The following is a 27,158-nucleotide window of genomic DNA, read 5'->3' on the forward strand; positions in this document are numbered from 1 at the left end:
TGCTCAGTTCTGGAATGTTTGATGTGTAGCTCTGACCGTGGGCAGGGATTGTCTGTAGCCCAAGGAAAAGGTCCTTCTCTCAAAATTGTTCTCTACATAGAGCTTCCTTTAGCTTTTGTCCTCATTTCTGTCTCTCAGACAGTTTTCAGTATCACCCTCGACCTCTCTTTCCGTAGACAACACGTTTCTCACTTACTGCTGTCACAAGGGTTTCTGGAGGAGCCTCGGCGTCTCTGCTGCGGATCCCGGCAGCCCCCCTCCCTGCTCTGCTTTGCTGGGCCTCTTAGCTACGTGCCAGTGTCACCATGTCCTCGAACCATTTCAGGGTATTTCTGCACAATAAGCCTCCTCTGAATGGTTTACCATTTGTTTTATGAGACTCTGGCGCCTAGATGCTATGGTTTCTATGATCTGTGACTATGGTATTAAAAGAATGTGCATTCTCAAATACTTTTTAAAATACTGTTTGGCTGGATAAAAACTAGGTATTTTAGCTACTGGTTGCCAAATAGTAATTTTTAGCATCACAAATACTGTTTTTATGAAGATTTGGCATTCTTAGCTGAGATGTATTTAGTGGTGGTTGTCTAATGAAAATTGTACTAAGCAATAAATAGAAGGAAAAAATAATAATCTGGGCACACCCTTCCTTTGTTGTGTGTGTCACTCATTTTCTCAGGACGTGTTTCCGTGTAGATATTCTATAGTTCTTGACACGTAAGTAATGTTTTCTTGTAGATTTTCTCCTAAGTCATCCCAACAATTATATATTAAAAGGCCCAGGTCAAAAAAAATCACGGGGTCTCTGCTGTCAAGGGACTCCTAGTCTAGATACGTGAACTGGTACGGTCCTGATCTCACCTGTCTCTCAGAAACTTACAGTATTCTACAACAGTGAACACAGGTTTGTTTTGTTCATGCTTTTGTTTTTGCCTTTGTGGTGGCCATTCATTTATTCAGGGGAGAGTGTATACCACTCCCTTCCCCCACGATCTGCTTCTCGTTGGCATCTGCATAGTTGAAGGAGTTCGGCTCGGTGACAAAGGCATCTACTCCGCTTAACATAGAAAGAGGTTTACCACAGGGTTCAGAAAGCTTATAGAAGCGTTGGGAAAAGTGAAGAAACAGACTCTGTGCTGGACCTTTAGGAAAGACTCTCAAAGCAATGCTGAAGAGCCAGGCCACCGTGAGAGCCGCTGCCCCTCCCCGCAGCTGCACGTCTGTGCTCCAGCTCGCCACCAACTCCGCAGCCACTCCTGGTGGTGCCTCTTTTCTGCCTTTTGACCCTTCAGAGCAATTGCCCAGTCCCTGAGATCTTTGTTAGTGTCATGCTTGGCAGCAGAAGTGGCAAAATCAGACCCCTCTGCCTTGGCATCACTTCTGCCTTTGATTGGCAGGTCCTAAGTTGCAGTAGGAGCTCTAGCTGCAGGGAACCCGAGATGCAGAGAGCTTTCTTCCAGCCTCTGGAGTCTAGGAAAGCCCAAAGAAGGCAATTGGAATCCTTCACACCTACCAAAAGAGTCACAAAGAATCGAAAAGAGAGAAGTAAAAATGTGTGAAAGAAATACAGGCACACCTCGAAGACACTGAAGGTGCCGTTCCAGACCAGCACAATAAAGCAGATATCACAGCAAAGCAGATATCACAATAAAGCAAGTCACACGAATGTTTTGGTTTCCCAGTGCGTATAAAAGTTATGTTTACGCTGCACTGTTGTTTATTAAGTGTGCAACAGCGTTATATCTACGATAAACAGTGTACGTACCCTAATTTAAAAATACTTTATTGCAGAAAAGATGCTAGCCATCATCTGAGCCTTCATTCAGCAAGTCGTGTTTTTTTGCTGGTGGAGGATCTCGCTTCAGTGTTGATGGCTACTCACCGAAGGCTGGGGTTGGTGTGGCAGTTTCTTGAAATGAGGCAACAATGAGGTTTGCTCCATCGATCGACTCTTTCTTAAACGATTTCTCTGGAGCTTGCAATGCTGCTCGATAGCATTTCAGCCACAGGAGAACTTCTTTCAGAATTGAAGTCAGTCCTCTCAAACCTTGCTGCTGCTTTATCAACTAAGTTTTTGTACTATTCTAAATCCTTTGTTGCCATTTCAACAGTCTTCACAGCCTCTTCACCAGGAGTAGATTCCATCTCAAGAAATCACTTTCTTTGCGCATCCATAAGCAGCAGCTCCTCACCTGTTAAGAGTTTTATCCTGAGATTGCAACAATTCAGTCACATCTTCAGGCTCCACTTCTGGCTCTCCTTCTCTTGCTGTTTTCACCACATCTGCAGTCCTTCCTCCACTGAAGTCTTGAACCCTTCAAAGTCATCCGTGAGGGTCAGAATCCACTTCTTCCAAACTCCTGTTACTGTGGGTATTTTGACCTCTTCCCATTGAATGAATCACAGATGTTCTTAATGACATCTAGAATGGAGAATCCTTTTCAGAAGGTTTTCAGGCGACTTTGCCCAGATCCATCAGAGGAATCACTGTCAGTAGCAGCTATAGCCTTGCAAAATGAACTTCTTAAATAATAAGACTAGAAAGTTGAAATTATTCCTTGACCCATGGGCTGCAGAGTGGATGTTGTGTTAGCAGGCGTGAAAACAACATTCATTCCATCGTGCAACATCTTCATCGAGCTCTTGGGTGACCAGGTGCATTGTCAGTGAATATTAATATTTTGAGAGGAATCATTTTTTCTGAGGAGTAGGTCTCAACAGTGGGTTTAAAATATTCAGTGAACTATGTTGTAAACAGATGTGCTGTCATCCAGACTTTGTTGTTCTGTTTATAGAGCACAGGCAGAGTAGACTTAGCATAATTCTTAAGCGCCCTAGGATCTTCAGACTGGTCGATGCGCATTGGCTCAACTTCAAGTCACCAGCTGTTTTAGCCCCTAACCAGACAGTCAGCCTGTCCTTTGTAGCTTTGAAGCCAGGCATTGACTTCTCCTCTTTAGCTATGAAAGTCCTAGATGGCATCTTCTTCTAGTAGAAGGCTGTTTCATCTGCATTGAAAGTCTGTTGTTCATTGTGGCCACCGTCGTGAATTATCTTTGCTAGATCATCTGGATGACCTGGTGCAGCTTCTACATGAGCACTCACTGCTTGACCTTGCACTTTTATGTCATGGAGATGACTTCTCTCCCTAAGCCTCATGAACCAACCTCTGCTAGCTTTAAACTTTACTTCTGCACCTTCCTCACCTGTATCAGCCTTCATAGAATTGAGGAGAGTTAAATCAGCAATAAGTCTGTTTCACTTTGTTACCATTTGTGTGTTCACTGAAGTAGCACTTTTAATTTCCTTCAAGAACTTTTCCTTTGCATTCACAGCTTGGCTGTTTGGCTCAAGAGGCCTAGCTTTTGGCCTATCTTGGCTTTCGACATGCCTTCCTCACTAAGTGTGATCATTTCTAGCTTTTGACTTGAAGTAAGAGATGTGCAACTCTTCCTTTCACTTGAACGCTTAGAGGACATTGTAGGGTTATTAACTGGCCTAACTTCAATATTGTTGTATCTCAAGGAAAAGAGAGGCATAAGGAAGGTAGAGAGACCGGGGGAATGGCCGTTGGTGGGGCAGAGTCAGAACACACAACATTTGTTGATTAATTTTCCATCTCATGTGGGTGCAGTTCGTGGCACCCCGAAACAATTACGATAGTAACGTCAATGACGACTGATCACAGATCACCATAGCATAATACAACAGTAAATGAAAAGTGTGAAATATTACGAGAATTACCAAAAAGTGACACAGAGACACAAAGTGAGCAAATGCTGTTGGAAAGATGGCACTGATAGATTTGCTTGACACTGGGTTGCCACAGACCTTCAATTTATTTAAAAAAACACAATATCTGCAAAGCACAATAAAGTAAAGGTCAATAAAATGAGGTCTCCCCGTAGAGGAGAACAACAAAGCCCCACAGTCCTAAAATTTCATTTTAGAATGCCATTGCTATGGAATGCCGGGTGGGCAAAAAAAATTCTATCTTTTAACTTAATGTTCTGTCTTTTTAAAAGAATCCAGAGTCCCCAAATTTCTGGATACGTTACTTGATAACAAGTATTAAAACTATAAAAATTGGGGACTTCCCTGGCGGTCCAGTGGTTAAGAATCCGCCTTCCAATGCAGGGGACGCGGGTTCGATCCCTGGTCGGGGAACTAAGATCCCACATGCTGCAGGGCAGCTAAGCCCGCGTGCCGCAACTACTGAGAGCCTGTGTGCTCTGGAGCCTGGGTGTCACAACTAAAGAGAAGCCCATGCGCTGCAACGAAGAGCCCGCATGCTGCAATAAAGATCCTGCGTGCCGCAACTAAGACCCAATGCAGCCAAAAAAAATAATAAATAAAATAAATTTTTAAAAAACTAAAATTTTATGCTCTAGACTACAACTGTTGAGCTTTGATGTAAAAGGGGAATTTAATTAGTAGATGCTGATAATGATAATGGTGGTATGCATAGTTGAGGTACACTTTAAAATTATTTTTGAAATAAGCAAATCTTAGTGCAGACATATTTCATACATCAAGAAAATTAAATAAATAAAATTAATCAGTTCCCAGTTTTCTCTGTGCTACTTGCTGCTCCAGTGCATAAACTTGTGTTATTTCTGAATGTTTTTTAGTCCTGTGATGTCATAAAGTTCATCATAGATTCTTTCCTGCTTTATATTTGCAGGAATATTCAATTCAACAAATTTACTTGTGTGCCTGTTCTAGATGAGACATTTTTAAAGATTTAATGCTCAGTGGCAGTGGGATTATTAAGTAGTTAGTGCTCCAGAGTAATAGTGTTAAGGTTTCATAGCTCTTGAAACTCTAGACTAAAGTGTGGCGGCACTAAAGCAGACACAGTGGGTGCCACGTGTGGCTGAGAGCTGCTAGTCAGTGTTTAGCCTCTGGGGGACAGAAACTAACCCTGCCGGGGAGGGACCACAGAAGTGGGAACTCCCAGCCCTGGGGCTGTCTCAGCCTCTGCCAGCCCAGCACCAGCACGTGCAGGACCTGGGTGAGAAGAATGAATTCCCTAAACGGCTTCTGGCTCAGTGGTGAACAGAAATGGGACACCTGCCTGTACTTTTGGGAGATCAAATCCGACCTGACCACAGCCTTTGGGGCGTAAGAGCAGCGGCAGGTCTGCATGGCAGCGTCAGGCTCAGCGTGGCGGTGTGGCCTGCGTGGCATGTGCGCGCACGGATCAGCCTCCGTGGCCCTGGCTGAGGAGGCCCCCAGGCCTGCGCGGGTGTGGTGAGCGGTGACCATGGGGAGGGCCCTGTGCCCTGAGCCAGCCCCCTGCTCCACCACTCTCAGCACCTCCTGCAGGGCAGCCTCAGTCATGAGACTTCTCATGAACAGTCACTCTTGTAAAATGTTAATGCTTTTCTTATTTTAAAAAACGTTATTAATAAGAGAGGAAATTCAGTGAAGGTTGAAAAAGCAGTTGTGAATATGTGAGTCTGTTCACGGAAAACTCTTTAAGGAAAATGTTATTTGGTGGAAGGCAAGATATACGAATATTCCCAGGCTTTGTAATTTGGGAAATTATAAAGGTCTTAGAATGTATCTTATTCATACATGAGGAATCTGGCATATCGAATCTAGAATACTCTCATTTGTTCTACTTTGTTCTCCTGCAGTGAAAATAACTGCCACGGTGTCGGTCTTCTCAGCCTGCATCTAACAGAGAGATAGCTGTCAAGGTCTATAAAGGCCTTAAAACGTGGATACTATGTACACAACCTGTGGGGCGCTTCTCCTAAACAGAGTGCATTATTAAGTCACATTCAGCCCATATCTACTTACTTGTGATGGAAAATACTAATATGCAGATGATTAATAGATACAATACCCTTTATTTTCTGTTCTGCTTTATGTAGTGTTCTCCATGTTTCTATAAGTGTGATCTTCTGTTTTAGAGAAAGCTGCAACTCCATAGTTGAAATGTATTTAGTATATTATATACAAAAAAAGCATTTGCCGTGAAAAAAACTTTGAACTGTGTATTCAAAAACATTCATAATGAAGAGTGTTATTCGAAATGGAAAGACTTTCCTTCCTGCCCCAAATGGAGTAGTCGTTCAGCTCTATGCTGTCATGGCCTGGTGGAGCAATACCTAACCCATCCTTTCGGTTTATGAAAGGTTGGTTTTTACCATGATATGTTTTATTCAACTGTATAAATTTGGGGGGGGGGGTCCTTCATGATAGTCAGTGACATGCAGACACTTGTTAATCACACTGTTTAAACTCTAAGCACAGTGTCCGTGGAGTTCACATTTCTGGAACCTGTGGGCTCCACCCTCAGCCTGTCCTGGCTGGTCCTTGGCAGTGACTCCTGATAACACCAACGCTGAGTCATGGCCAAGCCAGTGCCATGGGGTCACCAGGGAGCCAGGACCCTGGGGTTTACCGCCTCCACTGCTGGCCTCCCTGGCCACCTGCTGGCAAGAGGGTGAGAGCACAGCCAAGCACGGCGTGGATCTGCACGTAGGCCGAGGTCGCTTCCCTCCTCTTTGTAGTTAAGGGCTCACAGTTGTTTGCTGTCCTCGTGGGAAGTGACACCCTGCTGTGTACGGAGGAACCTGGGTGGGGCGTCAAGGTTACCTGGAGTGACTAGGACGGGGAGGCCTAGGCGAGAGCCCTTGGAGGAGGGGCCTGAATGAAGAGGCAGAGCCGAGCTGAAAAGCTTCCTGTGCCCCAGGGAGCAGAAAGGGAGCTGGCCTGGCGTGGTGGGGCTCTGCGGCCCCAGGGCCCTGGGCGGAGCCTCCCCGAGGAGGCAGGCGGCTTCCGGGTTCGGGCATGGGGTGGGTGGGCCTCATCTGTGCTTAGAGAAGAGCGCTTTGGCTGCCCCGGGTCACAGGGGATGTGGCAGAGCAGGAACCCGAGGAGGGTTACAAGGCTATTTCAGGAATCCAGACAGGGGAGGCTGTGGTCTGGGCAAGTGCGCTGGTGAGGAAGTGGTGAAAAGTAGAGAGATCCAGGATCTGTTTCAGAGGTGCCTACGGCTGGATGTGCGTGATGGACGGGAGGGGAGTCGGGGACGATGGCGGGGCTGCTGGTTTGACGGCAGCTCGGTTACTGCGGCTGGTGACCCGGCAGGCACTGTGTGGAAGTGGAGAGTCCCAGGGTGTCCTTGGGATCAAGGTGCCCGTGAAACACTGGGCTAGAGAAGCCCAGCTGGATGTGAGCGCGCAGTGGGGGAGAGGTGAGGACATGAGAGCCAGGCCCTGTGCCCAGGAGGGAGCTATCTTTTTTATTCTTCACAAAAACACCATATGATAGGTAACATCTAGCTGTTAGAAGCAGATATTAATGAAAGCCACTTGCTAAAGGTAAAGGGGTTTTCGGGGACTTCCCTGGCAGTCCAGCAGTTAAGGCTCTGTGCTTCCACTGCAGGGGCCGCGGGTTCGATCCCTGGTTGGGGAACTAAGATCCCACCTGGTGTGTAGTGCAGCAAAAAAAAAAAAAAAAAAAAACTATAGGGGTTTTCCTCTTTAATGTAACAGATAGACCAATGAAACAGAAGAGAAAAATCCCAAATATATATGAGAATTTCATAAATCATATACATATCTCAAAGCAGTGGGGAGAGGTGAACCATGCAGTAAATGGTGTAAGGACAATAGATAAGTCATCTGGGGAAAAAAATTGGGCCGGTTTCTTTCAACCCGCACTAGGATAAATTACAAATGGAGCAAAGATTTTAAACATAAAAATTAAAACTGTAATAGTTCAAAAGAAATCGCAGGAAAATTATCTTCAAGTGGAAGTTTTCTAACTGTGACTTAACATCCAAAGGTCCCAAAAGAAAATAGTAATAAATCCTATTAAATCTGCATGGTAAAGTCAAAAGTTAAATGGCAAACTGGGAACATGCCTTTGTAATCTGTAATACAGAGCGTCAGTCTCTCTGATAAGCAAAGTGTGCACAGAAATTAATAGAGAAAAATCCTCCGACCCAAGAAGCAAAAGGACATGCACACACAGTTCATAGAAAACAAGAAGCAGGTGAAAATATGTTGTGTCTCATGATTAAAGAAATGCAGATTAACACTTCTATCAAATTTGCAGAAATCCAAAATTTTAGTGACGTCTGTTTGGTGAGGCTGCGGGGAAATATTTGCCTTTGCTCTAAATGGTGGAGGGAGAATAAGTTGTCACTACACGGGATAGAGAGGCCGTGGGGAGTGTGTGCGTGTGAGTGTACGTGGTGTGCGTGAGCAAAAGCATGGATTTTAAGCATGTTATGTCTTTAACCCAGCACTTCCTCTTCTTGGAATATATCCTACAGGTACACCTGCATACGTATGGAGTACAGGGTTATTCTTTGCCCTGTTGTTTATGATAGCAAATGTGGAAATAGCCTAAATGGTCAGCACTAGAGGGTTAAAATTAAATGACATACAGTGGGATACTTACTGCATAGCTGTCTATGCTGCTATAAAAAAAAGAATGAGGAAGCACTGTGATCTGATACACAAACGTCTATGACATTGGTTAAATACAAAAAGTAAGGAGCAGGGTGGTGTTTAAAATGTGCTGTTTTCCTTGGAGAGAGATATATATATATTTTATCTATATATATGGGGGAGAGAGAGAGAGAAAAAGAGGGAGAGAGAGAGAGAGAAACTCTGAAAGGACACGTGAAAAACAACAGTTCATTATCTATGAGCTAGGGGGATGGAGGACAAGAATGAGGAGGAAAATGGTCACATACGTCTGTATACTTTTAAATTTTTAATTATATATTAGGAAAATAATAGGACTTTTTATGCACAGTTATTGCTCTTGGAATTTCTAAACATTACAACTGTTTTGGAAAGCAGTACATAACATATACCAGTGAAGATATATTCTTTGACCCAATAATTCGTAGAAATTTAAATCATGAGAAACACACAAAAAATCACAAATGCACACACTATTCTTCATAGTAGCAATGCCTATAGTAATGGAAAAATAGAAGCAACCTCAATATTCAGTATGAGGAGGATTATTTAATTATGACATGTTCCATGATATAATATCGAGCCACTGCATAACATAACGAAGAAGGCCACGTGGAAACATTCATTCAACAAGTATTTTCGTGCCTCCTCTGTCACATATCATTCTGGGTGTTAGGGACACAGCAATACGTAAGACCGAAAAAGAGGAAGTCTATGCACCAATGGAACTTACATTAGATTGGGGAAGACTGGCAGCAAACAGATACAATATAAGAAAGTAATAGTGGTTCTGACTTCAAGTAAACCTGGACAAGGGGATAGTGAAGATCGAGCGTTTGCTACTTTTACATAAGAATTGAGGAGAGGGACTTCCCTGGTGGCGCAGTGGTTAAGAATCCGCCTGCCAATGCAGGGGACACGGGTTTGAGCCCTGATCCGGGAAGATCCCACATGCCGCGGAGCAGCTAAGCCCGTGTGCCACAATTAATGAGCCTGCGCTCTAGAGCCCACGAGCCACAACTACTGAGCCTGAGAGCCATAACTACTAAAGCCCGCATGCCTAGAGCCCGTGCTCCACAACCGGAGCAGCTAAGCCCGTGTGCCACAATTAATGAGCCTGCGCTCTAGAGCCCACGAGCCACAACTACTGAGCCTGAGAGCCATAACTACTAAGGCCCGCATGCCTAGAGCCCGTGCTCCACAACAAGAGAAGCCGCCACAATGAGAAGAGCACACGCCGCAACTAGAGAAAGCCCGTGCACAGCAACGAAGACCCGACGTAGCCATAAATAAATAAATAAAATAAAATAAAGTTTAAAAAATTAAAGTTATTAAAAAAAAAAAAGAAGAAGAATTGAGGAGAGCCTCGCTGAGAAGATAATATTTGAGTGAAAATCCCAAAGGAGGTGAGAGAACAAGCCATGAGGTGTTTGGGAAGAGTGTCCCAGGCAGCGGGGCGCGCATGCAAGGCTGTGAGGCAGATGAGGCTGTGTGTTTGCCAGACGGGGAGGCCAGTGCACGAAGGTCTGGGCGGGCGGATCCGGCGAGGGTCTGGTCATGAGAAGGTCTGGAGAGCTATGGCAGGGCCTTTGATTCTTTTTTTTTTTTTTTTAATGTCCTTTTAAATATATATATATATATATATATATATATATGTATATATATATATGGTTGTTTTTGTTTATTTATTTTTTAAAATATTTATTTTGGCTGCGCTGGGTCTTAGTTGCAGCACACGGGATCTTCGTAGCGGCATGTTTAGTTGCGGCGTGCAGACTCCCAGCTGCCGCGTGTGGACTCTCAGCTATGGCACGCATGTGGAATCTAGTTCCCTAGGGATTGAGCCCGGGCCCCCTGCGTTGGGAGTATGGAGTCTTACCCCCTGGACCAGCAGGGAAGTCCCGGCAGGACCTTTGATTCTATTCTACATGCAACTCAAAGCCTCTGGAAGGTTTTGTCAGAAGAGGAAGTACCTATAAATGCCCTGTGAGAAGCGAGCGGAGCTGTGGATAAAGAGATGTTGTGTCCCGATCAGTCAAGACGTAGAAGGGGCGGGACTGCGTGAAGGGTAGGATGTGGAGAGCGGAGGAAAGGGAGGAATCTTAGAAGGATTCGGTGGTTTGGGCCACAAAATAATTGGTGGTACCATGAAAGGAGATAGGAAATTGAAGAGGCTAACAGACTTGGAGAGAGCAAGGAAAATGGTGGGTTTTGTTGTAGACGTATTGAGTTTGAGGTACCGTGAGTTACAGATGTACAAAGAGAGAGCTAAAGTGCACTCTGTGACGTGTAAACTCAACAGTTTTCATGATGGATACATGGATGAATAAACAGGTGAACGTGTGCTAACGTGTGAGAGGGTGTGCATGTACCCTCCCCGGCTCTTGTCTTCTGCGAGGTCCTGGGACAGTGACACCCCAGTAGCAATGAGCACGTTTAGCACCCAGATATTAGCTTTTAAATATCTGAAAGAAACCAGGGCTCCTTGGTGACATGGCTGATTCCAGGTTGGGATGGGAGAAAATACGAGATGTGCCTTGAACATTTTGTTATGTCAGAAAGAAGGAACGTTCTCAAACAGTGATGGGGACATAGCAAAAGACACAGGAGCCAGCTTGACAAAAGGCCACCACCAGCCAAATCTGGGACAGTTTGAGCATCGAAATGATAATTATGGATTAGAGCCCATTGTATGAGAATTTGTGAGTCCACGCTGTTATTTAAAAAATGAATGAATTGAAAATTTGATAAGGAATAGGATATTTACATGGTTTGAAAGTATCTCCCACACAGTGTTTTCTTAACTTCAAAAGGAAAAAGCAACTTACAGTTGAGACGCCTGACAGGCATTGCCTCAGTTAAGTAATAAAACTGAACGTCGTCACTAATGGGACCTACTGAAATAGCACGCCAACTGCTGAGAAGAGCACAGCCCCACTTCTGTGCTATCCTTACCAGTGATACATGAGCGGGATCTCATTACGAGGAAATATCAGAGAAACACAAAGTGAGAGTTTGTGTACCACAAAATTACTGGCCTGTGTCCTTGGAGAATGTCAAGGTCATGAAAGTCAAGGAAGCCAAGGAGCCTTCTGGATCGCAGAGGATTAGAGAGGATGGCAGCTAAATGCAGCACGCAGTTCTGAGTTGTCTCCTGCAAAGGGCGCGATGGACACAAACGGGTGAAACACGAACGGGTCGGAGAGCTAGGAGGAGGATAGACAGTGTTCATTTCCTCCCCTTTGTGGTCATGTAGTGGTTATTTATGTAGGAGAATTACATAGATAAATAACCTGTTTATTTATTACATACACAAATAACCTACATAAATAGGTTATTTATGGAGGAGAAAGTCCTTGTTTGTAGGATTGACCCTCATTTGAGAGTGAGTTGGGGGATAAGTGAGAGAAACAAGACAGCAGTCTGCCCAGGGCTGCTGAATTGATTTGGCACATTTTGAGTAAAAACTTTCTTGGCTAAGATCCCTCCTTCCCTTCATTTATCTTGTTCTAATTTAGAACTTCACTAAGACACTGATGATTCAGGAGGAAAAAATGCTTTGTACTGTATTTAGAACTTTTAGTAAATTTGAGATTGTGAGGCCTGTACTTTCTCGAAGACGACAGGAAGGTGGGCTGCGGAGCACCAGCTGGGAGGGGACCACGCTGCCCTTTCGGGGTGCCCGTCTGCTGGTCCACACGCGAGAGCGGAGGTGTGGAGGCGGCGCAGACGTAGGAGGGGTGCCCATCAGGCTGGGACTGGGCGGCGGGTGTCCTGGCGCCCCTCCAGGTGGGACGCTGAGGCTGGGAGGAGAGTCAGGTGTGGCACACAGTCCTGCCACGAGGTAGATCCATACCTGAGGACCTTCCTGCTCTCTGAAATAAAGTTGTCTTCTGAAAGTGATCCCGTGCCTGCTCTCTTGAGTACGATAAACTGAATGTGGTTTATTCTTTGAAATTGAAATTATGTCACTATCAAATATCCTAAAACAATTCACTGTTGCTCAGTCATGGATGTTGTGTTGTTAGGATTGCGAACTTACAAAATCAACATTGATCTTTGAAAAAGAAGAAAGCCTTTCATGGATGCCTTTTGCCGAGGTAGTTTGTGTTTTATTTGGTAAGGTCAGAGCCGGTAGAACATGTACCTCTGCTTCACAAACACAGATGATTTACAAGCTGCTGCATTAGACGGGACTGGTTTCTAGGCCAGTCAGTCAGCTTCTAGTGTGAAACCCTGACTCAGAAGCCCATCATCTAAGAATGAGTAATGCTGTTCCTGCTGCGTCATGAGGCCCGATGCAGGTTGATTGACTCTCAGCTAGCTGGCTCCCTCACTTGAACCACAGAACCCTGAGGATATTCCAGACTCTTCTCTCTCCTCCCAAGTCTGCACGTAACTAGTGCCACCTAGATGCACAGGAGGGTCGGATCTGTTGCATACAGTGCAGCCTTAGAGTGTCAGGGCTTCATCCCCCACAGAGAACCCTGGTTGAGAAAGGCTGTGATGACTCTTGGTTGGCCACCATGCCATGTGGCGATCCAGGGAAAACCATAGGATGTGTCACTTTCCTCGGCACCCCCCGAACACGTGCCCCACCTGGGCGCCTTCTTCCTTACTGTGCGCTCAGTCACAGACCCTGGGCTGTTCAGGTTCAGTGGTGGATGGCCGTGGAAAAGTGGGAATACCAAATGACCCTCGTTTGAGAGTGATTAGGGGGTAAATGAGAGAAAACAAGACCACAGTCTCCCCAGGGCTGTTCAGTTGATTTGGCACATCTTGAGTAAAAGCTTTCTTAGCTAAGATCCCTTTTTCCCTTCGTTTATCTTGTTCTAATTTAGAACTTGACCAGGACACTAAAACTCCTCTCCTTTGTAGCAATGTAAAGATCTCACCTTGTAAATTACCTGCATAAAGCATTTTAATACTGATTGTTGTCCATAAGAGTAGGAACTACTTCTTATACCTTTTGTTCCTACAAAGCCTGAATAAATGCCTGTCAATTAATTCAGCTTGGTGCACCAAGCACATATTGATCATCTATAATGCACAGCTAAGGGCTGCGATGGGTACATAGGGAATAAAAAGTATGATCCCATCCTCAAGAAACTTCCAGTCAAAAAAGAGAGAGGAAAGATCTACTCAAGTTTTTATGAGATAGAGTAGAATGTGATAGAAACTAAAATAAAGGCAAAAAGTAAACCATTTTGCATACAAAGAAAAAGGAAGAATTGTTTACGCTGTGGAATGAGAAAAATCGTGAAAGAACTGGAATTTGAGTTTGACTTTGAAAAATGAGCGTTCTTAGACAAGTGATGTGGTAGGGAACATCAGATTCGTTTAGAGGAAGTAATGGGAGCCAGGTCTCAGGTGGGGCTGAGGCTGCAGGAGCTTGGTCTTGGACTCACACATGCATGCATCTGGAGACACACAGGAGTCACTGGGGTTCCCTGGAAGGCCCATGACTAGTTGAGAGACATGACCAACTCCGTCCCTTAAGAAAGATTACTTTAGCAGCGACCTGCAGGAGCGGCTAGAGGGAAGAATGAGGTTAAGAGATCAGTTGGGAAACACCTGCCTAATCCATGTAATAAGCAGAACAAGACAGCAAAACAGGAATGAGAAGGACGGATGATGTTAAAAAGATAAATATGGAGCAAATGGATTGGCTGCAGCAACTGGATGTGGAAAAAAGGAAATAAAGATCACTCTCAAGTTTTCGAAGAGAGTGACCGGGAGAATGGTGGGGCCCTGTTACACAAAGAGGGAACACGCAGGAAGAGCCACAGGTTTGGACCAGAAGACACAGAGCTTTAGGAGTCCTCTGCAGGATGATGGTAAAGTAATAGAACTAGATTAGAGGAGATTCTGGCCAGTTACTCTTGCTCAGTATTCATTGGACCTAAATAAATGTAGCAGCAACTTTAGTCTGTATATCCTGGGAAGAATAGCTGCATTTACACAACTCTTTGCTAATGATAGACCAAAACTGATTAAATCCTCTCGTTTGGTGAGTTCAGACTCTTTCTTTCTTTTTAAGGCCTACACTCATATACTTCATTATTTTTTTAGATATCACTGGCATGATGTATATGTTCTTTTAAAATTTATAATACCTTCTATTTATGGTCAGCTGATTTTTGATAAGGGACACAGACATTTCAACTGGGAAAGAATAGTAATTCCAACAGATAGCACTGAGACAACTGGATAGTCACATTCAAAAGAGTTAAGCTGACCCCTGCCTCACACCATACACAAGAAGTAGTTCAAAATAGATCATAGGCCTAAAACTAAGAACTAAAACTATAAAACTCAAAAGAAAACATAGGAATATCTTCATAAACATGTATACTAGGTAATTGTTTCTTACCTATGGCACCAAAAGCATACATAACAAAGGAAAAATCCATAAATGGGGCTTCATCAAAATAAAAACTTGTGTGCTTCAAAGGACATCGTCAAGAAAGTAATAGACGAGCCAGAGAACAGGAGAAACTTTTTGCAAATCACATATCTGATAGGGGACTTGTATCCAGAATATATAAAAACTAATACAACTCAATATAAAAAGATAACCCAAATTAAAAAATAGAGGATTTGAATAGACACTTCTCCAAAGAAGATGGCCACGAATCACTTGGTAATCAACATCATTAGCCATCTGGGAAATGCAAATCAAAACCACAGTGGCTATCACTTCATACCACTGGGATGGCTGTAATAAAAAAGACAGGCAATAATAAATGTCGACAAGGATTTGGAGAAATTGGAGCCCCTCAAACTGGCTGGTAAAATGGTACAGACGCTTTGGAAAATAGCCTGGCAGTTCCTCGAAAAGCTAAACATAGCATTACCACATGATCCAGCAATTCTACTCCTAGGTATAAACCCAAGAAAATTGAAAACATGTATCTATATAACTTCTGCACTGACATTCATAGCAGTATTATTTGTAAATGCAAAAAAGTGGAAACAACCCAAATGTTCATCACCTGATGGATGGATAAACAAAATGTGACATATCCATACAATGGAATATTATTCAGCAACAAGCAGGAATGCAGTACTGGCACCTGCTACAGCTTGGATGCAACTTGAAAATGTTATGCTGAGTAAAAGAAGCCAGTCTCAAAAGGCCACAACTTGCATGATTCCACTTATGTGAAATATTCAGAACAGGCAAATCCGTAGAGACAGAAAGTAGATCGGTGTGTTGCCAGGTACTTGGGGGAGAGCAGAACAGGGAGGCTGCATAACAGGTTGGGGTTTCCTTTTAGGGAAATATTCTGGGACTAGATAGTGCTGGTGGTTGCAGAACATGTGTGTGTACTTAATGCCACCGAATTATACACTTTAAAATGGTGAAATTGGAAATTTTATGTGTATTTTGCCACAGTATTTTTATTTGGATGAATTTTATGGTATGTAAATTAGGTCTCAATTAAGCTGTGATAAAAATAAAAGGCATAGTAGCTTGATTATTACCAGGGAACTATGCTGAGGGAAAAAATTCAAACCCAAAGATCATATACTAGATGATTCCATTTTTATAACATTTCAAAAGTGGCCAAATTTAGAAATGGAAGACAGATTAGTGGCTTCTAGATGCGGGGGATGGAGGGTAGGGAGGCAGAAGGAGGTGCGTGATAGAAGGCAGCCTGAGGGGTCCTTGTGGTGGTGGATACAGGGTTCTCCACAGGTGATAAAACTTCACAGCAAGTGGCTTCTAGATGCGGGGGATGGAGGGTAGGGAGGCAGAAGGAGGTGCGTGATAGAAGGCAGCCTGAGGGGTCCTTGTGGTGGTGGATACAGGATTCTCCACAGGTGATAAAACTTCACAGCAACACACACACACACACACACACACACCAGTGGGGTGGGGTGGGTGAGACCTGAACCAGGTGGTGCCTTGCAGCTGTGAGGTGTCTGGTGTGATGTCTTACTGTGTCGGTCAGGGCACAGTGTGCCACTGGGGGAAAGGGGCAGAGTGTGTGAGGGTCTCACACCTGCATGTGAATCTACACTTCCCTCCGTCGAAATTTCAGTTAACAAAAATGTGTAAGAGTAGCTATGTATCTTTGAAAAACTTGTTCTGGAGGCAAACTTGTATGAATGTATAAAACGTCCTCTTCTGACTTGGCCCAGTCACGTCTTATCTCCAGGAGTGGTAACCACAGTCCGACTGCAGGAGGCCACAGTTACGTCCACATTATTTGTGTCCTCCTTAAAAGACCACGCTTGCAGCAGGGTTTGTTGTTTGGTTAATTTCAGCAAAGCAGTATTTTCCAAAAATAAAGAGGAAGTGTAAGTGTGGAAAAGGCCTTTCTCAGGCTTCTTGCCATCCTTTAGTTAAGTTAGTTTTAGCAAAGAACGACTGTTATTCCTTCTTGTTCACTGGTATTAGAAAGTTTCCGTGTCACACTTTTATTTTAGCAAAGAGAAAATACGATTTTTTAAATGAATAAAAACCACATTTCTGTGCAGTAGAGATCATCCTGCTAACATCTCATGTTAAAAAGATAAACAGCAGGATTAGCTGTTTACTTTAGGAGCGCAGTCTGCTTGTTTTTCAGGAGGACACAGTGTCCTGCTGTATCTGGTTTCCCGTCTGCACGCGGCTTGGAGCTGGGAAAGGCCCCGCCCCCTCCGCACTCCCTGCTCCTCCTCTCCTCCCCTTCGGGGTCAGGTCCAAACTCCCCTCCCAGCCTCTCTTCCCCTTTCTCTCTCTCCTGCTTCTTTTTCTCACTTCATCCTCGAATTCCTTCTGTTTCTTCCTTAGATTAGGGCTCAGTAAGGGATTATAACATGGAGAGAAAGATCCTTGTTGATCTTCAGAGGCTGCTTCAGTTGACACTGACCTAGAATAAAACGGCCAGGCCTGACTCCGATTCCGGGAATTCTTGGTGGACTGCTCAGAACTGCTTCCATGACTCGTGTAAACATCCCACATGTCACTTCGTCTCCTTCTCTCTCTGGAACACAAGCGTTCACAGACACACACGCACACACATACACATGTTCGCTGCTTCTCTCTTGCTTTTCTTAATTTATGTATCCGTGATATTGAGCCAATGAATGAAAGGAGGGAAAGTAAATATTTTTGAAAAGTTGGGGGGGGGGGCATTTAAAGCTTCAAAGAGGGATTATCGTCTCACTAAAACCCCCTCTGTGAACCAACAGTTTTGTTTTCCTTATTTCTTGTGCTTTGTTCTGGTCCTTTCACAGCCTAACAATACATGCATTTTTAGAATCTTTAAAATGTTCTTTAATTAGCATGATGAGGCGTTCAGCTGGTAAGAGAAGGAAGGCAGCATTCTTAAAGATAAACATTAACTGCACGATGGACTTTATACTTCCATCGTGACGCGGCCGGATGGAACCGTGCGCCTCTTATCTGTATTGTTTTATGCTGCTGGGCATGTGCTGTGGAGTGGGGTTTCACCTGGCATCAGTTTTAGTCAGTTCTTCCAGCCTCACCCTCGTGGCTCAGAAATGCACAGAGTTGAGGCGCTGCAGCCGAGGGCTCTGGGGCCACGCGAGGTGTTGGTGACTCTCCGTTGCTTTACCCAGAGAGGAGCTTTACTTACCATGAAACTGGGGAGCTGGGTGGTGAGGACGGCACCACGAGGCGGATCACAAGCTGGTGTCAGGAGTGACGATGTCACATCTGTGACGGTGGGCCCTCTGCTGCTTCGAGCGCGTTCCTCTGAGCCCCTTCACGCAGAAGATCAGCCCTTTTACAGAGGTGCACACACCTCCTGCGGGCTCAGGAGAGCTGACAAGTGATGTGACGGGAGAGAACCACCTTCTTGTCGATTAAGTGTGTTTGTAACAAAGTGGATTTGCCTGGTGGGTGAAGGAAACCACGACGCTGAGTGCAGATTAGGTGCAGCCTCTTCGCTAGGTGCCGAGCAGATAAAGCTGCCTGGGTTTAAGGGTTACAGAGCCGAAGCTCCCAGCAGCTGGCCGCGTCCCCCAGCCGCAGAGCTCAAGCAGCCCCTCCCAGGCCTCTGCCGCCCAGCACCATGTGCTGAAAACCATGAAAGTGGGTGAGGGGTTTTATTTGGTGACGGTCAGTGTTTTAGGCGTGGGTGGAACATTGAGCTGAAATAAGTGGTGTTCGCGTGCCAGACTTACTGCGAGAGGTTTGAGCGGCAAACTCTATCTCATGGAGCGAAGTGGTTCTGAGGCTCTTACTCTTAACCACGAACACCCCCCCTTCCTCCCTGGAGACGTTCTCTCTGTGCCGGTCTCGCGTTTCTCTAAGCTGACCACTTCTGAAAACAGCAGTGTCCCTCTCAGGCGAGGCGTGGGATTCCCGGCACCAGTGCTTAGTGTGTGTGGAAAGTCACCTGCAGCCAGAGCCTGAGGCTGCCCGTCGCCAGCAGCCCGGGCTGTGGTGTCGCTGGGTGTCCTTGGCATCCTGGCCGGAGAGCGAACGGACGCGCCCAGCCTGCTTCCCAGCGCCGAGACCCCATCTCGTGAGCGCCGACCCCGGACATGAGCTTACAATGTCGGGTCTCCTCGTCTCCATGTGGCTAGGCTGCAGCTCATCCAGTATTTCAGGGATCCTTAGGGACAGTGCTCGTGTCGGCTGGGTGTCCTGCTGGGCTCGGCCACACTGCTGCCTCAGGGCGGGGCCCGAGCGCCTCCCGTGTGGAACTGGAACCGTCTCGCCTGACGCAGATGAGGTACCTGACGTGGCATCCGGAGACGGCCCCGGTGTGGACGGAGGACTGTCGGCCAGGGGCTGGCTGGTGGTGGAGCAGGGCCGGGCCCAGGCCTCCGTGCCCTGCGGCGAGCCCTGTCCTCCACCGGGCCCCGTGTCGGTCGGCTCTGCCCTTGACCGCCCGGCTCAAGTCGCTTGGCTGGGCTTTGGATTCCCTGGCTCCTCTGCTCTGAAATGAGACCCACGTGTAGGCTGCCCATACCCGGGGCTGCTTTTCGTTCTCCACTCCACTCACCTCTTTAGAAATCTTAGGCCAGTGTAGTCTCTTCCGGTCCCTCGTCCATCCCCCAGGACCGTGTGCTTCAGGCTCTGCCCTGAAATGTTGCCCTCACGCAGGCTCCCCTGCTGACCGAGGCCAACGGGCCGCGCTCGCGTGACGGCTGGGGGGCGGGGCGGGGGCCGCAGGGTGACCTGCCAGGCTGGGGCCTGACGGGGCGTGTCGGCCCACCCAGCGCTGCCAGAGCCACGGGCTTCTCGGGGAAACAGCAAAGACATTTTGTATAAAATCCCTTAATTTTTAATATTTGCTACTAATTTTTTAAAAAATTGTAACACTTTATAAACTAAAGAAAACACATCAGCCAGTGGGACTCAGCCTGTGAGCAGCACTTTGCAGGTCCACTGTTTCCATCGATTAGGGCAGTGAACTCACACTGGGACTGCGGAGGCTCTGAAAGTTCTCTGTTCAAGCCGGCCTCCTCCCTGTGCCGGCGGTTGTATCTCTGAAACGGAGCACTTGGTCTAACGCCTGTTGGGGTCCCCCATGACTCGCCCGTGGCGGGAGGCGGGGCTGCTGGCTGGACCCGGCCAGCGATTCACCACCTGGGCCCCGGGCGGGCCCTCCGCCCACACACAGGGAGCCCCCGGCACAGGCCTTTGCGCACAGCAGAGGCACCCCTCCGGGGAGATGCCCCTGCCTCCTCCCCCTTCCCCATCCCGCCCCTTTACAAGGGCCTCGAGTTTTTAATTTTTCCTAAACATAACTTTGATTTTAAATCAGGAGCAATGCATGGAAATACCCACATAGTACATAGTCTTTCCCCTTATTACCACTTGCCCCCTGTCTTCTTTTTCTTTCTTTTGTATCATTTTCCAGCCTTCTTTCAACTTCTCAAACGTGGAAAAACTCGGTGCCATCCCAGGTTCTGTGTGTGCTGTGCTCTTTGCTGTAAGTGTGCTTCTTTCGACCCTGTGCAGGGTGGGCTGCTCTTTCTTCAGGACACAGCTTAAAGATCACCTCTTGTAAGGAGCCTTCCCTAACCACCTGGCCAGGCCATTCCACCCCAGGGCTTTCTCACAGGCTCTCTGTTATTTTCCTCCTATAATCCCACAGCCTGTGATTGTGTGTTTACCCGTGCCAGGCCTTTCCCTAGGGAGGTTCAGAGGGCACCTGCACAGGCCTGGGCCTGCAGCAGTCCTGCTGTGTTTAGCACATAAATAGACACCTCCAAGGCCAGGGCACTGTTTGGGGTACATTGACAACCCCGTATGTGCCACTGTTACTCAGAATCTTGTGACACTGATTTTGCGGCTCTGCAGCCCTCTAGACCTCGGTACATCAAGCGCTTCTGTGTCTGACCCAGTAATTTTGTATTTGGCTCATTTCTTGTGTTCAAGCAAATCAAGATGTCTTTTAAGAAGAAAAGAACAACTCACACATTAGTCTGCAAACTCAGAGAGTTTCCACATACTCTCAAAACTTGTAAGTAATGGCTAAAGAGCCATTATATTTTCTTACGCGGCACATGCTAACGATCCAGAGGATCTTTATTTGCACGGTGGAGTCTCCCCTCCGCAAACATTTTAACTGGAGAAAGCTATAAAAAACGATCATGTGAAGCCTCTGGAAATTGTCCTAAGGGCATACAGCAAATGGGGAAACATTCCTTCAATGGAATCAAGAAAATCTGCTAAACCTCACTAAGAGCAGTGAGTCTGTGGCCCTTGAGCCCCGACCCACCCACCCCACCGCCACCAACCACTACTACTCTGAGGCTTTACTCCAGGGAGTGCAGTCAAGAAGACAACCCCCTCCCCTCAACTCCAGTCCAGGGCACGGGTCACTCTAGGAGGGCTGCTCGCTAGCATCCCTTATCCTCAGGCCCCTGTTGCAGAAGCTCAACCCCAAGTGTGGCCCGTTGTCCTACCCCAGCTCACCCCAGGGTACATGCACCACGCGGAGAGGCTGGCCTAGAAGACCAGCGCCACCCCCACCCCCCAGCACCTGCTCTAGAGCAGAGGTGTCCGTCCGGGCGAAGGGGGCACTGCCCAGAGGGAGACGGGTTGTGGCGAAGAAGAAGAGCTCTGTGGGGCTGCATGAGGGGCTGCATGAGATGGCGGGAGAATTCCACGCCCGAGAGTGTTGTTGAAAACAATGAGGATCTTGGTGGAGAGCGGTTCAGAGAGTGCTTGTAATTTCCCGACTCTTTATCAACGAGCAAAGGACAGAGCAATGAAAAGTTTAACAGAGAGAATCAGGGAAAAGAGACGGCCAAGAGCCCTCCTGGAATCACAGTCAAACTTGAGAGACAGGAAGGGTGTGCTCTCAGGAGCACTCACGGCCCCCAAGAGAAGGTTGGGGTGTGAACCTCACTTCCCTGCAGGCCTCAGGACCACCTCCAACCACACTAGATGAGCAGTTGGCTGCTTTGAACCAGGGGCAACTCTGGGAAGCCAGACTTTAAAATCGCACACAGGTCTGGCCGTGTGACCTGCCCATGGTCACACCTTCCCAGGTGTGATTAGGGAGGGGAAATATGAGCTGTGGCCGAAGGAGAGGGATGAGGGCAAAAACCTGCACTCCTTGAACTATGAGATCAACCTCCAAGACACACATGTCCAGTGGTAAAGATTAAAAGTCTGACTGGCTAAGGAGGCTCAGGCACAACCTTTCACTAATAAGTGGCTTCGCTGACCTAGGGACAGCCTCTAGGTAGCCATGTGAAAAGATAAAAACAAGAAGACAGTCGGAGCAGGACCATCAGAGACTGCAGCCTGCAGGGAAAAGCTGTTCCGACAGGTCACTGAGCAAGTGAGTAAACTACGTCATCGACCCTTGGCGAGAGGAATCAGGATCCAGAGTTGCCACAGTTTACTGTGCAGCATGCCCAGCTGTCAACCAAAAATCGCAAGGTTTGCAGAGAAACAGGGAAGCGTGACCATACATGAGGGAAGAAAAAGCAGATGATAGAAGCCGCTTTTGAAGGACCCAGATGTTGGACTTAGCAGACAGAGATTTCAAAACAGCCATTATAAATACGTTCAAAGAGCAGAGGGAACCATGTCTCCGGATTACGGTGTGTAGATGACAGAGTCTAATCAAAAGGAGGATATCAGTAAAAGGACACAAAATGGAAAGAACCAAATGGAAACTCTGGAGTTGGGAAGTATCATAACTGATATGAAAAATTCACTAGATCGGCTCAACGGTAGATTTGAGCTGGAAGAAGAAAGAATCCATGGACTTGGATCTAGAATAGTGGAGCTAGTGCAGCCCGAAGGAGAGAAAGGCAGAATGAAAAGTGCTCACTTTGACAGCACTTACACCAAAATTGGAACATACAGAGAGTAGCATAGCCCCTGTGCACAAGACACGCAGGTTTGGGAAGCATTACATATTTGTAAGCCCTTTGTCAAACTTAAAACTCTTCCCCAAGAAAAGAGGATTGTAATTTCAATAAGATGTTAAAACTTAATCTCAAATTGATGACTGCAGAGTATTTTAGCAATTAAAAAAATGCTTGTGAAGACTTTTTAATAACTCAGTCTGGGGCCTCCCTGGCGGCGCAGTGGTTGAGAGTCCGCCTGCCGATGCAGGGGACGCGGGTTCGTGCCCGGGTCCGGGAAGATCCCACATGCCGCGGAGCGGCTGGGCCCGTGAGCCGTGGCCGCTGAGCCTGCGTGTCCGGAGCCTGTGCTCCGCAACGGGAGAGGCCACAACAGTGAGATGCCCGTGTACCACAAAAAAAAAAACAAAAAAAACTCAGTCTTTATGAAGAATTAAAACATACCATGATTATCTCTGCACTGTTATGGAAATCTCACAAATGACAAATAAATATTCTAAGGGGAGAAAAGAATGAACCTCAGAAATGTGGAATACCATTAAGTGCACCAATACACATGTAATGGGAGCGCCGGAAGGGCAGGGGAGTGGGGGAGGGTACAGAAAAGATATTTGGAGTAATAATGGCTGAAAATGGCTCAAATTGGACTGGAAAACTTTACACATCCAAGAAACTCTATGAACTTGTAGTAGGATAAACCTAAAAAGAGACATACCCAAATACGTCATAGTCAAAATGTTGAAAAACCAAAGATAAAGTCTTGAAAGCAGCAAGTGAGAAGTGACTCCTCGTGTAACAAGGGACTTCTCGTTAGAAACAGTGGAAGACTAGAAGGCAGTGGGACAATATTCAAAATTCTGGAAGAAACAAATAACTTACATCACACTTTCTTTTTGACCTTTAAATCCTGAGGTTAAGTCAGTAGGATTGAACATCAATTTTTCTACTTTAGGCAACTCAGCTCCTCATTTTTGTAAAATCCAAAGGCCACCATTGTTCGTCTTCATTTTGAAGATTTCTAGCTTTTCACTTGTTTGATCCAGACCTAATTGTAAGCCACAGAACCCTACTTTTTGTGTAAGATTTTCTTTTTCCAGTCAACCATGAGAAATGAGTTTGTAGTATATAAATGTCTTATAGCCACAACATATTAAATAACGTCACACATATGGAAATGTTAAGACTAATATCTTTAAGATAGATAGGACATTCTTCTGGGTGCCACCTGCTACATATCGCTCCTGAACAGACTAAAACCATACGGGCATCAGGCGAGCAGTCAGGGATATTTCCTGGTGTTCTTGGGTATAAAATATCATATTGCAAGAAGAATTGAACATAGTAATAATTGTATGTGATTTCAGTATATTTTTTTCTCCATAGATCTGATGAAGTAAATTTTAGAAAAGTTATTACTAGCAGCATTTTGGTGATAGTTTTCAAGGAATACCTATTAATATCTTTGAATATTAGTGTTTGATAAAACATAATTTGAAATGTTTTAAATGGAAGTAGATTTCTACAGTGGATCTACAGTGGATTTCTAGTGAAGGAGAAGGAAATTCTGGTCTTTGTACTGAATCAAAAACTGTCTCCTAAAAGAGCAAATGTGGATCCTTTTTTGTAGAGTCTGCCTTCTCGTGCAAGATGCCCTCGGACTCTTCAGTGAGGTGCACTTGGAGGGCGCCGTCCTGAAGGACAGGGATTTGGAGGGCAAGTCCTGCAGGCTGGCTGGAATGAAGGTTCTGCAAAAGGTCACCAGAGGAAGGTGAGGACACCACAGTAGCATTCAGTTTGCTACAGTAACATCTGTAATTTCATTTTTAAAGACAGTAAACTAGGATCCTAGAGTCTGCCTCTAAGACAAGGCCAGGAGTTGGGTGGAGCCCATAAAGTACTTATGGGAGAAAAATTATAATTGACAACAAAAATAATTATGCCGGTTTAGTGATTCACAATTTTATTAAAATTAGGATTAAAAATGTCATATATAGGTATTTTAATTCTCAAGTTTTTTCTTTATTTTTCCTTATCTATACTAATAAGGCAGCTTTGCATGAGTCAGTTTATGTAAATGAAAATATAATTTAGTGAAAAGGCATTTTATAAGCTTTAAGCAAAACTCTTAATTTTAGTCACGTTTTTTGCTTTTCATAGCAAGAAAGCTTGTTTTCTGTCAAGTTTCGCGGCTCCTCGCGCTAGATGTTGTTTTGGGTGGCGGTGATACATAGATCTGGCCCCAGCGTGGGTTGTTCCACTCCAGTGAGCATCTTAATCTGTGAATTAGGGAGCAGAAGAAACCTTTTCAGTGGAACGATCCAGTCGCATAGAGAATTAGTGTAAACGGTGAATTTGGGTTTCTCTCATCGTAGCCTCTCTCCTCAAATAGTGTGTAATTTTAGCTGTCTTAATGCTACTGTTTTACTTAGAGCACTGTCTGAGCTTGTAACAGTGCCTGAGGGAGGAGCCCTCGGGAGGAGCCCTTAGCGTATGCGCTGCTCCTAGTCCAGTGGTCTGCATACCGGCCCTTCCAGCCCTGGTCTCTCTAAACTGTGAGCGCCGCCCCGCATGTCTCGTGACTGGCAGCCCACTTTCCCCGGCCCCGCCCTGTGCCGCATCTGTGTCTCACGTGGCGCCGTGCCGCTGAGTGGCGGCTCCACCCAGGACCCTGTCTTCCTGAAGGACAGACCCCTTGTGAGCCCTGCATTGATTCATGTACACTCGCCTTGTAACAAATGCTTCCTTTTGCTTCCAGGAGGGAGGCTGTATTACAGTGTAATTGCCTTATGGATTAGGGAGGGAGCTGCCCAGATATTTGGAAAGCTTAATTGGGTCACATGAACCTTATCGTTTTGAAGGCTGAACCCCATGTAGTCCTCCGATTCAGAATCACAAGCATCTGGAAAGACCGTGTGTAGTTGTGGTAAGTGAGGTGCTGCTCTGACGTTGGCCTGACGGCATTAACCCCACCGGGGCCGTGTAGACCTCCCCGACGTACATTCGGCACCAGCCTCACACCTGAGCACGCCGGGGTACTGGGGCTCCCCATCTCGGGTGCCTCAGTGGAGCCCCTCCAGCTGGCAGGTGTCCTGGTGTCCTGCAGGCCAGAGGAGTCCACTCTGGGGACGCACTTCCTGCTGGCGACTGCGGGACCCAACTCCAGGGAAATACTCCTGGGGGCTGACAGAGCCGGGAGGGGTCCGGGGGCTTTGCTCTGTAAAGTACATGCTCTGCTACGATGATGCTGTACAGCCATATGTGTACCTAATGTTTAATCTGGTTTTTGTGGGGTACACTGAAAGCCTTACTACTGTCTACAACATTGCCATAGGAAATGTGTTTCCCACGGGAAGTGCACTGACTATTCTGAATAATTCATTTACAAACTTTTGGAACCCATTCCATTTTTAAGTTGGACTAAAATTTGACTAAGTATTGGATACTTTTTAAGGTTGGAATTAATTTCTTTATCCTATGTATTTAACTTTATTCTGGCATGCAACTATCCAAATAAATATTAAGATTGTCTTTTTGTTCTTTTGGAAGCTGTATTTCTTCAAAACAAATTATTAAATAGTTTTGGAATGCTGACTGTTATAATTGCCTATTAGTGACATCATCCACTGTCAGTCATCCATCCACGGCCCAGTAAACACAAAGCGTCTCTTCGTTTTCCCCAAAATTATTGTGTTTCATAGCAACTCTCATAAACCTTAGCAAAATATATTTCTCATAAACCTTAACGAAATACACTTAGTTCCCAGAATTCAAGCTAAAATCATTAATTATAATTATATAATTCCAATATCTAATATAGAAAATTACTTTTTTGCCAGTTGGAAGATAGTTTTACGTTTGGGCTGATCGTGGAGCCTTTGAAACCTTAGCTCCCTGGTCTCATCTGGTACACAGTCACAGTGACGGAAATCACTGCTCCCCGTGGCGCTTTGGGTGGACTGGCGGCCTTGGGGCTGGGCCTGTGCAGGGCGTCCCACCCTGTTCACCTGCCGCCTTAGGCAGAGTTGCAGGAAAACAGCTGTCATGTCTGCTGCATTTCTCTGACTGCTTTTTGGAGTCGTGTGTCCATACTGACTCGTTAGGGTGAGAAGAGTCAGAAGAATATCCTGGATGTAAAGGAAAAGACCATTTTAAAACAACACTGCTGAGGCATGTGCCTCTCCCTGGCTCTCTGCGTCCCTGGAGGACTCCAGGCTGTTTGTCCAGGGGCTGAGGCGTGTCCCCTGACCTTTGTCCTCCCAGGTGGCCTCTGCAACAGTTTACAGGTCAGGCAGGCTGAAAACTCACTTTACTTTGGTGTCTTAGTTCTGTGTATGAGCTTTATCTTTTTATTGCTGATTCTTATGTGCTCTTATTTTTATGTGATAGGGTAATACTGAGGGGAAAAAA

General features: G+C 45.9%; 1 protein-coding gene, 1 long non-coding RNA gene and 1 pseudogene across 6 annotated transcripts in view; 2 read left to right on the forward strand and 1 right to left on the reverse strand.

The window, feature by feature from the left end:
- Window positions 1-20,347, reverse strand: part of LOC129392830 (uncharacterized) — a 54,472-nt gene extending 34,125 nt beyond the window's left edge. For both annotated transcript variants that reach the window (XR_008619451.1, XR_008619450.1), the window contains exon 1: window positions 18,044-20,347. This is a non-coding gene — a long non-coding RNA (uncharacterized lncRNA). The remainder of the gene's footprint in view (window positions 1-18,043) is intronic.
- LOC102996303 (scaffold protein involved in DNA repair) overlaps window positions 1-26,551 on the forward strand; it is a 313,877-nt gene extending 287,326 nt beyond the window's left edge. Inside the window, exons 11-13 of one of the 4 annotated variants that reach the window (XM_028500283.2) lie at window positions 20,282-20,353; window positions 24,379-24,519; window positions 25,507-26,551. In XM_028500283.2, coding sequence (XP_028356084.1) covers window positions 20,282-20,353; window positions 24,379-24,519; window positions 25,507-25,546 — 253 coding nt within the window. In that variant the 3' untranslated portion in view covers window positions 25,547-26,551. Of the gene's footprint in view, window positions 1-20,281; window positions 20,354-24,378; window positions 24,528-25,506 lie in introns of those variants that run through there. The other 3 variants (XM_028500286.2, XR_003683330.2, XM_055091033.1) reach the window with 3 other exon arrangements.
- On the forward strand, window positions 22,707-22,807 carry LOC112065853 (uncharacterized; annotated as a pseudogene).
- Window positions 26,552-27,158: the final 607 nt, after the last annotated feature.

Source organism: Physeter macrocephalus, chromosome 15 (assembly GCF_002837175.3).
Source record: "Physeter macrocephalus isolate SW-GA chromosome 15, ASM283717v5, whole genome shotgun sequence".
In the NCBI taxonomy this organism is placed as follows: Eukaryota; Metazoa; Chordata; class Mammalia; order Artiodactyla; family Physeteridae; genus Physeter; species Physeter macrocephalus.